This window comes from Cervus canadensis, chromosome 12 (genome assembly GCF_019320065.1).
Source record: "Cervus canadensis isolate Bull #8, Minnesota chromosome 12, ASM1932006v1, whole genome shotgun sequence".
In the NCBI taxonomy this organism is placed as follows: Eukaryota; Metazoa; Chordata; class Mammalia; order Artiodactyla; family Cervidae; genus Cervus; species Cervus canadensis.
The window spans coordinates 62,214,082-62,227,639 of NC_057397.1; the positions used below are offsets into that span (position 1 = coordinate 62,214,082).

Consider the following 13,558-nt stretch of genomic DNA (forward strand, 5'->3'; position numbering starts at 1 on the left):
AAAAAAATGGGACAAATAGTATAAAATCTGATGATGAAAGTAAATCCAAATACATCCAATGACTGGTTTTTGGATAATTTAACCAATATTTCTTTCTGGTCTTTCTTTTATTTATTTATTTATTTATTCATTCTGGTCTTTCTTCCATAATCTTTTCTAATCTCTTTAAAGAAATTTTGTTTTTAACCTAGAGTTTTTAGGGTGGAAAAGCATTTAAGAAGTATTCCAATAAAATTCCCTAATTTTGTATACGAGAGTACTGCAGTGCAGAAAAGTTCAATGCCTCACGAAAGACCACACAGTGATCAAGGGATTCTTCTAGGTTTATTCCACTTGTCCCCTAGCCTCACTTGTCACCCTTTCTCCATTCTGCTTTCTGCCCAGGAAGTTGACCTGTATGTGTGAAAGTTGCTCAGTTGTGTCCAACTCTTTGCAACTCCATGGACTATACAGTCCATGGAATTCTCTAGGCCAGAATACTAGAGTAGGTAGCCTTTCCCTTCTCCAGGGGATCTTCCCAACCCAGGGATTGAACTCAGGTCTCCCACATTGCAGGCAGATTCTTTACCAGCTGAGCCACGAGGGAAGTCCTTAAGAATACTGGAGTGGGTAGCCTTTCCCTTCTCCAATGGATCTTCCCGACCCAGGGTTCAAACCCAGGTCTCCCGCATTGCAGGCAGATTCTTTACCAGCTGAGCCACATGGGAAGCCCAGTTGACCTGTACGATTATGTTAATAAGCTCGTTACTCTCTGGCTTCTAGCTGGGTTTGGCTCAAGCATTTTTCTTTATATTGAGGGCAGACAGTGCAGCTGGTTTTGCATAGTGCTTATGAGCCAGTATTTGTTCTCTTGATTTAAAAAAAAACTTTTCCTGTTGTGCTGTTGTTGAGTGTGGAGGCCCTCTCTTATAATGTTGGTGTGTCCTCCTCTGGCTTCTTAATTGACCCCTTGCTTGACCTCCCTTTTTTTCCCCTTTATAAATGCTGAAATAGTCAACTTGCAGTTTCATGTTTCATACAGATCATGTTTTTTCAGTCCTTGGTACCTTTTCTCACCCCTCACTTGCTAGTTTAAAGACCGCCTTTACCAGCAGGCTCCTTTTTACTCATTGTCTCATTGTTTCTAAATTCAAATTAGGTACTCCTCCAGAAAGCCTTCCCTTCATCTTTGTTCAGGCTAATTGTTTCTCTGGGTTTCCATAAGCACCCTGGGCATGTCATTTGCCATATTAGAATGAAATAACTTGTTTCTATGTCTTTGTCCTGGATTGTAATTAGTTCAAGGTCAAGTGGTACTCTTTTTGGGGAGGGGGTTGTTTTTGTATTCCTGGTATCTTAATACAGGTATCTGTATCCTGGTATCTTTAATACACATGTAGTGCTTAATACATGTGTATTAAATTCAACATATGTTTATTTAAGATAGCAAACTTCTGATTTTAAAAGCTTTTAGACAGAATTACTATCTGTTGTATCATTTGAGTCTCTAATATTAGACTCTGAGTTTTATTTTACTGAATGTCTGAAAGCCATCCTGTTCTGTCTCTTAAGGGAGGTTTGCATATGTTTTATATGTTATAAGTTAAATTATGTTTTAACTTTAAGAATATAGTCTTATTACCAAGTTTAAGTAGACATTTGCCTATAACCTACATGTGTAGATTTTACCATATTGATTTTTAGACTTTGATAAACAGGTTTTAAAAAGGAATTTGTGCTGAATTTTTTATAGTGTTTATTTTCCAACACTAGATAATTGTATAAGTTTAAAAGAGCAGGCTAAGACTGAAAGGATCCTTTGAGATTAAGTTGAACTCTTGGTAGTTTTTAAAAGAAGAGGATATTGAATCCCCAGGGACAGTTAAAGTTCAGCCTGGTGGCACTAGAATTCCTAGTCTGGAACTGTTCCCTGTACTTCTGGTGGGTGGCCTAGAACCTGAAAGTCAATTCTTGCCCTAGTCTGGCCTTCAGGAAGAGTGAGATCTGTCATTATTCAAATTAGCCCATGGGCTTGGCTGGAATAAGTGGTGTCGTGGGTCACTTTGTGAACTTTCATGGCATATGACTTGGTTTTCATTTTACCAGTTTAAGTGAGGAATAGAAACTTTATCTACCTTGGTGTCCCTCCCATTTATAATATAATTATCTTTAATACTTCCTCTTCATTACATTGAGGCCCATATCAGAGTGTTATATTTATTTTAACCTTTAAACGATTGAGAAAACCAGGATAAGGGACAACTGTTTAACCTGTTTTTGTTCTCTCCAGTGTTCTTCCTCCTAATGTTCCAGAAGTTCCTTCTTTTGTTTCTTTCTTTCTGTTTAGAAGATTTCCCTTAGCCATTCGTTTAGGGTAGGCCTTTGTTAACAAATTTGCTTAATTTTCCTTCACCTGAGAACGTCTTGTTTCTTCTTCGTTCCTGACGGATGTTTTCACTGGCTGTAGAATCCTTCCTTGGTTGACAGTTCTTTCAATATTTGGAAAATGCCATGCCACTTTCTTGCGATATCCATGGTTTCTTATGAGAAATCTACAAATCTACAGTCACCTGAATTGTTTTACCCCGTGGTCTTTTCAAGATTTTTTCTTTGTCTTTATTTTCAGAGGTTTAATTATGATGTATGTTGATATGAATTTCTTTGGGTCTATACTGTTTAGAATATGTTCAGCTTCTTGACTCTGTGGGTTTATATCTCTTGCCAGTGTGGGGAAGTTTCCAACTATTATTTTATCAGTCAGTTTTCAGCCCTACCCTCTATTCTCTTTCTAGGACTCCTTTAATACAAGTGTTAGATTTTTTGTTGTTGTTGTTTCAGCCCCACAGATTCCTGAGATTCTGTTCATTTTTATGCTAGTTTAGTTTCTCTCATTCATAGTGTGTAATTTCTACTGTTTCATATTCTGATTCACTGAGTCCTCTCTGTCCTCATTCTGCTGTAGAGCCAGTCCATCCATCAGGTTTTATTTTTATATATTTTAGTTTTGTATTTTTCATTTGTTTCTCTTTTGTATCTTCTAATTCTTTGCTGAGACTTTCTAATGTGTCAGGTGTTTACAGGCATGTTTGTAATTGCTCATGAAGGATTTTTATGACTGCTCTAAAATCCCTGGTAGATAATTCTGTTATCCTTGTCATCTCGATGTTGGCATCTGCTGAATGTATTTTCCCAGTTAAGTTGATAGTTTCTTGCTGCTTCTTATGATAAGTGATTTTCATTTGAAACCTGGGCATTTTGAGTATTATGTTTTGAGACGCTGGATCTTACTTAAATTCTCTGTAATAAGTGGTGTCCTTTGATAGTGCTTCAGTGAGGTAGAGGGGCACCATCATTTCTATCAGGTAGCATTAGAAGTCCAGGCCCCCCTACGTGGTCTCTTTTGACTTGTAGGGTGGGGGTGGGGGGCTCCTTATTACCACGAGCCAGGGTTGAGGACTCAGATTCCCTCAGCGGCCTCTGCAGGCGCTGCAGGGTCTCAGTATAGCTGGGCAGTGATGGAAGTTCTGATTCTCCCCTCGGCCGCCTCCGATCCCCTCTAGCAGGGAGGGAGGTGGGGTTTCCTTATTATGGCCTGATAGTGCTGGAAGTCCAGGCTGTCACGAGATCTCCACCAGTCTCCCCACTGAGGGAGGGAAGCACCTCTTATACTGCTGGGTGTGGATGAACACCCCAGCTTAACGTTTGGTCTTCTCTGATGCCACTGCAGGGAAAGGATTGGACAGCCTCCAGAGGGTGGAAGTCTAGGTTCCCCACCCAGCCTTCGCCACGTGGGGTGGGGCCACTGTTCACTCTGCAGGGTTTGGGTGGAGCAGAATGGTTATTGTTTAAAAGAGAGGGCTGCGTGCTGGCTAACTGTCCCTTTCCTGATCCTTTGACTCCAGAGAGAGCAGGCTTTTGTAGGGGCTGTTTTAGTCTGTGTCCGTTGGTGTTTCTGGGTTCCTGGCTTCATCAGTAACCAGTCTGGGATAAATGAAGTAAAAGGGAAGCCCGTGGAACTCAGAGCTGAGCCCTTGCTTTAGTCCCGCAGCCCCGAGCTGGCTTGCCACCTGCTCTCCACCTTCCGTGTCTTCCTGGGCTTGTTTGTGCGCGATGTCCAGGGTTTTCACTGTGCTTTGACGGAGCGGTATGAGGAAAGGACGACTGCCCAATCTGTCTAGAAGGAGAAGTCTCTTCTGCACTTCACTCCTTGGAAGAAATTATTAGTTTAAATTCTTTCAGTTTAGAAATTGATAACTCAGAACATAAATAAAGTTTAACAGTTCAGATTTTAGAAGAATACATATTTAAGCAGCTTTACTTCTTAAAATACATGACCAAGAATGTGATCGGCTGATTTTGGGTAGTTTCTCTCTCTTCAGTTTGAGTGGTGTAAGAATTCTTGTCCTCTTTTAGTTTATGTTTTACTTTAGATACTTGATTTTTTTTTGCCACGCCACACAGTTTGCGGGATCTTAGTTCCCAGACCGGGGATTGAGCCTGGGTCGCTGAAGTGAAAGCAGGGAGTCCTAATGGTGGACTGGGGTAGAAACCCTGGATACATTTAGAAATAGGGAAACTGTGTTGCCTTTTAGAACTTGGTAGGTTTATCTTTTTCTTATTGATACTTTTTTTAAAACTCTTAAGTAACTACCCTCTTGTCTGACATAAATGTTAAATTTTTAGTTGATTTATGTTTTTTTTCTGTTTGTTTCATGGCACTGGGTTGAACATATAAATATTCTCCTGTATTACCAGTTCTTTTATATTTCCATTTTTTTACTTTTAACTTCTTAATCCATCTCCAGTTTATTTTGATACTTCTGTGGTGAAGATCTAACTTAATTGAAAACCTTCCTCTCAACCCCCAAAATAAGGAAGCAGCAAGTATTTTTTTGTCACTGATTGGAATTGCTATTTTCATAATATGCCAGCTTATTTTGTACATTATAGTCTATTTCCAGGCATTATATTCTGTTTTGTTGTTCTTTCCATTCTTATGCTGGTACCACATGCTTTTCTAGCCATTTAACAAAAAGATATTACTTCTGTTTATTGATTTTTCTGTTAACTCAGTCTGATTATATTATTCAGATTGCTTTAATCTTTAATTTTTAGTGTTCCATTTCTCAGTGACTAAAAAAGAAATACTAATGTCTCCTCTCCTTATTTACTTAGATCTTCTTATGTCTCTGTTTTTGTTATATATCATAATGCTATACTAATATATCAAATTTATAACTATAATATCTTTCTTTGTATTATGTCCCTTATTAATATCGTATGACTCTTCCTTCACTTACCATTTTTTGTCTTCATTTCTGCTTTTTTTGGATCATGTTATTCTTGACATTGTTTATGTTTGATATTTCATTGCCTGTCCTTGACTTTTAACCCCCAAGTTCTTTTTAGTATCCCCTGATAGAAACGTAATTTGGATTTATTTTGTTAAGTATATCTCATATAGAAAGCATTTAGTTTAATTTATCTTACGAACTAAATATCTTTGAGTACTTAACTAAAATACTGCTATCGTGGAAATTCAGTGCATTTATTTATATTGGTTTGTACTAATAACGTTTCAGTCTCAGGTGTCACGTTTCAGTTTTGCCACCTTGTTTTCTCTGGTTTTTGTTGTTCTGTTCTTTTCTATGTTGCTTTGCATCTTAAAATTTTACTACCAGCTGCTTGTAAAAAGCTTTCAAATATTCTTCAAAAATCTGCCAATGTGTCTGATAAAACTTTTCTTGTGATGATCAGTTCAGTTCAGTCGCTCAGTCGTGGCTGACTCTTTGCAACCCCATGAACCGCAGCATGCCAGGCCTCTCTGTCCATCACCAACTCCCGGAGTTGACCCAAACTCCTGCCCATTGAGTCGGTGATTCAGTCCATCAAGAATGCTCAAATATTGTGGGCTTTTTCTTAAAGTACCCTTTTAACTTTATTAGCCAGTTCCTCTTTGTTGGTCAGAATCATGCTTGTAGTGATTATGTAGGGAAAAAATGAGTACAAATGAAGTAAGACATGCTGAGATTTTGAGATAAGGAATGTTAAGCTCTGTAGACTAACGGTAGCATAACACTGCGTAGTCAGTTCACAGTGAACTGCATGAAAGTAAGTTTGCAAAAGACTGGATGGTGTACTTTGGCATTTCTTAAAGATAAACCTGTTGCTTAGAATTTGGCTCATAATTTTTCCTGAAAAGATAAAGTATAAATACAATTTGGTATTTTTTTGCCTCTGTAAAGAGATACAGTTCTTCTGGTTCTCAGCTTTTGCTGTGTTAGTCTTCCTTCACTTCTATTAATACATAGGCTCTAAATCCTTCTTAAGAGTTTTTCCATCAGATTCAGTATTTCCTCTTGATTGTGGCAGCTATTTTTTTTTTAACCCAGGTTCTTAATAATTTACACCTGTTTGACAGTTTCTCCCCATCTTACTTCATTCCTAAAATCTACTGCAAGATTGTGGTATCACATTCTTTTCCTTACACTATTCTCTCGTCTATGTAATTAAAGGGGCTGTCAGGCAAAATTCCGGTGTCTCATTCTGAATATTTATCCTTCTTGTCCCACTGTTACCTGTGTCTAAACTCTTAGGACACCATTTCTGTAGACCGGGTTTCTGTTTTGGCTCAACAGCTCTCCCTACGGTGTTTTCACATCCGTCTCCTATCTTTGTGTGTGTGTTCGTATCATTCATACTTTTCCTTCTCCCTGAAACAGTCTGTTTCTTCTCCAGGAGACACCTGATATTACTTCACCTATTCTTTTACTTTTAATTTGCTTAATCATATAGACTGTGCTAGATCATCATGAATGTCACACTGTAATTTTTTTTATGCGTTTATCTTTTATTCCTTATTCTGGATAATAAGTTCTTTAAGGGCAAAAGAGCGTATCTTCAGTTATTACTAATTTTTGCAGCCTCTTTACCAATGTTACTCAGAAATTCTGATAGCGGGACTGGGATTTCTTCCTTCTTGCTCTCCCCTCCTTTAGGACACTGTCTTTGTCTGTTTCCCAGCATGGCAGAAAGAAAAGAAATCACAGAAGAGTTCCCACTCTCTGTTCTGAGGCCCAGATCAAAGGGGTAGAACACAACACAGACACTGGTATTTCATTCAGTACCAATGAAATACCAGTATTGCATTGGTGAGAACTTAGTCCATAATCACAACCAACTGAAAGGGAGTCTGAGAGATGTAGGATGTAGCTGGGCAGCCATAGGTCCAGTCCCAACTCTGTTTTGGTGGGTGGCTAGGAGTCTCCACCACAGGTATGTTGATAGAACTTAATTTATCTGGTGATCAGTCTATAACCACTATAAAATAATTTGTTAGTTCTTTGTCATCTATCCTAGAACTTCTGTATTCAGGTAAAATTCTTACTCATAGTTTTCCCATAGTTTTCTTCACCATTTTAAAGCCTCCTACAAATGTCAGTAAATTTCTTCTTTAGCACTAAAATTGTTTTACCTTTAAAAATATTTTTGTGTTGTATTAATCTTTATTAAAATAACTCAGATGACTTTCATCTGACTCTTATCTGCTGACATATAATTAAGAAAATGACATTTTGAAGCTGTATTGCTGATTCAAAATATAGTTATCTATTCCAAATTAAACTTTTAACCTTTCTGTCTATATTCTCTCATGTTCCCCCCTCTGAATTATAAAGTTGTCAAACACCCAGGTATTTCCTGGTGGTTCTATTTCTGTTTATCAGAAGTGTAGCAAACTCAGATGTTTTAGCTGGATCAGGATGATACAAAAAAAGAAGTGAAAAATTACTTTATATATAGTATAGAAATTAAGCAGTACTTATTTTCTGAAAAATATTTTTCTCAATTACTATTTTTTACTTTTCCCTTGGAAATGATTACATTATTAAATATATAATAAATAGAAAATATGTAAAGAAGTAAAAAATAGTTGTCTTCCTTTTGACTACTGATTTTAGCTGTTGGCTTGTTAAGATTAATTAAAATTTGTAACAATACCAAAATCATTTTATTTTTATATGTAATATAATCACTGATCTTTGGGCTTTCCTAGTGGCTCAAACAGTAAAGAATCTGCCTGCAATGCAGGAGATCTGGGTTCAATCCCTGGGTCAGAATGATCTCCTGAAGAAGGGAATGGCAGCCCACTCCAGTATTCTTGCCTGGAGAATCCCATGAACAGAGGAGCCTGGCAGGCTGCAGTGCATGGGGTTGCAGAGTCGGATGTGACTGAGCGACTGAGCATACACATACGCCAATCTTAAAAAAAAAAAAAATTGCCTTTTTGACTACATAATCTATACTCCTTTTGGAAAACTATATCTCTAATGGTGATATATTTTTATCAACAGGATTACATTTGTTTTTGTGTTCTGCAGTGGTTTTTTTTAAAAAGTAAAATCTTTAGTTCTAAAGCAGTTGAAATATTCTCTGTTCTTAACCTATCTATTTAATTCTGGATAAAGGACCAATCATTGAAGCCTATTATCCTGGTTCACATTTACATATTGTTTTAATGTTTCTAAGATATAATTCAGAGAAGCCATTTGAATTTATACCATTGAATTTTACTTTTCTAGCACCCTTTTATTAAGAATGCAAAACCTGTATCGATTTTAAGAGACCTGATCACAGAAGCAATGGAGATCAAAGCTAAAAGACATGAAGAACAGCAGCGAGAACTGGAAGAGGAGGAAGAAAATTCGGTTCGTAATTACCCTAAAAAAGTTAATCTTTTTCTTAGGATTTTTTCTAGAATTTCATTTTTTTCTTTAAATATATCGATAGCACTTTCTGTTTTATTGTACAAAAGAAGTATATTTGTTCATTAAATCTCAAAATATATTTTGTTTTTATTAAATGTTTGCTACTCTTTTCTGATAGCTAAGCATTAGTGACTAATGGGGGATGTAAGGTTAATATAGTAAGCTTATACAGTATCTGTTGTCTAGTTGATATTAGCTCTCTTGTTTGTTGAATAAATGTTTTCTTGAATTTGGTCAATTTGGTTGGATGGCATCACTGACTCAATGGAGGTGAGTTTGAGTAAACTCCGGGAGTTGGTGATGGACAGGGAGGCCTGGCGTGCTGTGGTCCATGGGGTCACAAAAGAGTCAGACACAGCTGAGCGACTGAACCGAACTGAACTGATGTCATATTTTCTGGAACTTGCTTTTAACTGATCATTGATACTGTAGATGAAATGCTACAGCAGAAGATGGGTTATTAGAGAAAGCAGGAGGGACATAAAAGGACAGCTTATTCCATTTACTTTAAATTACTGCATCAGTGCATTTTAATTTTAATAAAATAAAAGATTATGTCTTTATATCACGTTTAATAGTGTCTACCATTTCTGTGATTCACTAATGATTTGTTTCCCTGTTTCAAATTATGTAATTTTTTTTTTTTCTGGTTAGGATATAGAGATGAATACCTCTTGGGTATTCAGTTAGTCATTAAATCTGAAAACACAGATATTTTATGTTTATAATGATTGAAGTCTTTGATAACATCATCTGTATTTTCCCAAAGAAGGTTTTTTAAATTAATCTTAAGGTTTTTGTACACAAATCCTGTTATTTTGCTGATTCAAATTTACCCTAAACATTTATTATTTACTTAATTTTTGGCTGCTCTGGTTCTTCGTTTCTGCCTGTTGGCCTTCTCCAGTTGTGGCGAGAAGGGGCTGCTCTCTGGTTGTGGTGCATGGGGCTCCTCACTGTGGTGACTTCTCTCTTGCAGAGCACACACAGGCTCTGGGGCACAGGCTTCAGTAGCTGTGGTGCCTCGCCTTAGCTGCCCTGCGGCCTGTGGGGTCCTCCCCTGACCCCAGATTGAAGCTGTGTCCCCTGCATTGGCAGGCAGATTCTTAACCACTGGACCACCAGGAAGCCCTCAAATTTATTTTTAATTTCAGAGACTGGTCATCTAATTGGCATTTCTTTTGAAATTCTTTTACTCTTTTCACCAGTTATTAAACCTTGTGCCATATGGTATCCCAAAACAAGGACAAGTGTGCATCTTTTCAGCTGATTTTTTTTTTTTTTAATTGGCTGTACTGGGTTTTCATTGCCATGTGGGCTCTAGTTTCAGTGACCGGACTTCTCATTGAATTGGCTTCTCTTTTTGCAGAGCATGGGCTCCAGGGTGTGCAAGCTTCGGTGGTTATGGCGAGAGGGCTCAGTAGTTGTGATCCCTGGACTCTGGAGCACGGGCTCAGTAGCTGTGACACACTGGCTCAGTTGCTCCATGGAATGTGGGATCTTCTCGGATCAGGGATTGAACCCACGTCTCCTGCGTTGGCAGGTAGATTCTTTACCACTGAGCCAGCAGGGAAGCCTCAGAACTGATTTGTAATCATTTTCTTTAGGTATTCAGCTGCATCACTTATTCACTTGGCAGTAGCTGTGGACTGCCTGGTGAGACAGATGCTTTAAGCTTACATTCTAGACATAAATTTTTTTGCCAATGATTTCACCATTCAGAATTGTAAAATAGCGTCCTCATAAAGGTGTTGTTTCTGTAAGTAATATGGGATGATGTAAAGATCTTGGTTCATACTCTCAAAGGGTTACAGTTTCCACGCTGGGTTCCTGTGTGATAATAGATACAGTTAGTTTTTATTGGTTTCTCTCTACAAATGATCAGATTTGTGGTTTTTTTTTTTTTTTTTTTTTTTTTTTGGTAGTTTCAAAGCATTTTTGTCATATTATTTTATTTGATCTTAAAAAAGGTAAGACTGGACATGTGTATATTATTATTTCATTTTGTAGTTAAGTGAAATTAAATTAGGAGTGAAGTTATTTGCCAAAGTTGACAAAACTAGTGAGAAACCCAAGAATAAAACTAGGTTTTTTTACTTTTAGGCCTCTTCATTAAGACCTTATGCTCAGTTTTCAATCCAATATTTATTAGTACTTCTAAAAATAAGCAACATTGGCTTATCAGAGTTACATACTTTTCAATAAGGTTATATTCTCTAAAAAGTCTAGTTTTTGCCCCTCTGGGGTGGTACCCAGTGGCTTTCCTTCACCTTATGTGAGCCTGTCGTGAGTTTTGGACTAGTTAACTGCCTAGCTGTCTTTGGACTAGTGACTATTACTGCTTTGCTGTTATCTACCTGTACTTAATTATAGGTTGATTTCCATGTTTTTATGGATAAGGTACCTTTGATTACCCTAGAATTTAGCAGTTTTCACTGTTTTAAAGACTTCGTTACAGTCACTTCAGTTACTTTCTGCCATTTTGGTGATCTCTTTTCTTCACTGTTTTCCTCTTGTTCACTGAGCTCCCGTGACATTGATCTTCTTTCAGGTTGTTTTTTTTTTAAACATGTCAGTGACCTTTCCTTATGCAGGGCCTTTGCATTTGCCATTCCCTCTGCTTGAAACACTCTTCTTCCTTAGAACTCATCTTTCAGGCCTCAGCTTTAAATATCATATACTGCCCAAACCTAGCAGTTTAAAACAATATACATTTATTATTTTTTGGTATCTGTAGATTGTTTTTTCAGGAGTGACTTAATTGGATGACTTTGACTCAGAGTCTCTTCTGAGGTTGCAGTTTAAATGTTGGTCAGAGCTATAGTCATCTGAAGGCTTGACAAGGACTGCAGTTCCAAGGTAGCTCACTCGTATGACTGTTGGTAAACTATCTCAGCAACTTGCCATGTGAGACTCCCTTTAGGTCTGTTTGAGAGTCTTCACAGTCTGGCAACTGACTTCTCTTGGAGTGAGTGCTCCGAGAGAGAATAAGGACATCTCAATGCCTTTTATGACATAGTCTGAAGAGTTGTGCTCTGTCAATTTCACCACATTTTATTTGTAAAAAGAAGCTACTGATCATGGAGAATGGTGGAGTTTCCCCAGTAGCTTCCTTTAACAAATAAAATGAAGAAACCATTAAGTTAGCAGAAACTGACAGATGAGTCTTTTCAAAACACTGCAAACTAATAAAAAACGTAAAACAACCAGAGGAGTGCTTAATGAAGAAGTTTAAGAATGTTAAGTTTTGGTAAGAAAGTGTTGTGGCATTTTTGCGTTTTTGGATGCCTGCCATCCCCAGTTTTTCAGCTCAGTGGCAGCCATGGGGACAGTGGAGGTTGGGGGCAGCGGAGAGGAGTAATAACCTCATTCTCAGAAATGTGTGCTTCTCCATTTTGAACTATCCGGCAGTTCCCTGTGGGATTGACACAGAGGCTTGCCTTTGTTTTGGTCTCCTTAAGGTAGGAGCTTCCTAGATGTTATCTGTTCAAAACATCTAAATCTTCTAGAGTTAATAAGCAAATTTAGTATAAGATGGCATACAAAAATCAGTTATATTTTTATGCACTAGCAATGAACAATGCAAAAAGGTACTTAAGAAAACAGTTTCATTTACAATAGCATCAAGAGAATGGAATACCTAAGAAAAAGTTTAACCAAGGAGGTAAAATAATTATATAGTGAAAAATGTAACACACTGCTGAAAGAAATTAAAGAATACCTAAATTGCTGAAGAGATATCCCATGTTCATGGATTGGAAGACTTAATATTGTTTAAATGGCAGTACTTCTCAAAGTGACTCACATATTCATCCAATCCTTATGATCTTTTTTTTGCCAAAAAAAAAAAAAAAAAAGCCTATCTTTAAACTCATATGGAAAAGGGGCCCCCCCCAAAAAAAAAAAAAAAAAAGAAAAGGGGGCCCCAAATAGCTAAAATAATACTGAAAAAGAAGAACAAAGTTGGAGGATTCACTTTCCAATTTCAGAATATAATACAACCCTATTTGTAATTAAATTTTGTAGAATTGTAATTAAATCATTGTGGTACTGATATAAGGATTGATATAAAAATCAATGGAATAGAAAGTCCAGAACAATTGAGAGTCCAGAAATAAATCATGTTACCTATGGCCAATTAATTTTCAACTAAGGTATGGAGACCATTCAATGGAAAAAGAGCAGTCTTTTTAATGGATGGTGCTGGGACAGCTGACTCAGTCAGTCAGTTCAGTTCAGTTGCTCAGTCATGTCCGACTCTTTCCGACCCCATGGACGGCAACACGCCAGGCCTCCCTGTCCATCACCAACTCCCAAAATTTACTCAAACTTATGTCCATTGAGTGGATGATGCCATCCAACCATCTCATCCTCTGTCGTCCCCTTCTCCTCCCACCTTCAGTCTGTCCCAGCATCAGGGTCTTTTCAAATGAGTCAGTTCTTCACATCAGGTGGCCAAAATATTGAAGTTTCAGCTTCACCATCAGTCCTTCCAATGAATATTCAGGACTGATTTCCTTTAGGATGGACTGGTTGGATCTCCTTACAGTCCAAAGCACTCTCAAGACTCTTCTCCAACACCACAGTTAAAAAGCATCCATTTTTTGGCACTCAGCTTTCTTCACAGTCCAACTCTCACATCCATACATGACCACTGGAAAAACCATAGCCTTGACTACACAGACCTTTGTTGGCAAAGTAATGTCTCTGCTTTTTAATATGCTGTCTAGGTTGGTCATAACTTTCCTTCCAAGGAGCAAGCATCTTTTAATTTCATGGCTGCAATCACCATCTACAGTGATTTTGGAGCCCAG

General features: G+C 37.6%; 1 protein-coding gene across 1 annotated transcript in view; it reads left to right on the forward strand.

The window, feature by feature from the left end:
- Positions 1-13,558, forward strand: part of STK3 (serine/threonine kinase 3) — a 300,126-nt gene that overhangs the window by 170,673 nt on the left and 115,895 nt on the right. The window contains exon 8 of the mRNA XM_043484504.1: positions 8,559-8,684. Within this exon, the coding sequence (XP_043340439.1) occupies positions 8,559-8,684 (126 nt within the window). The remainder of the gene's footprint in view (positions 1-8,558; positions 8,685-13,558) is intronic.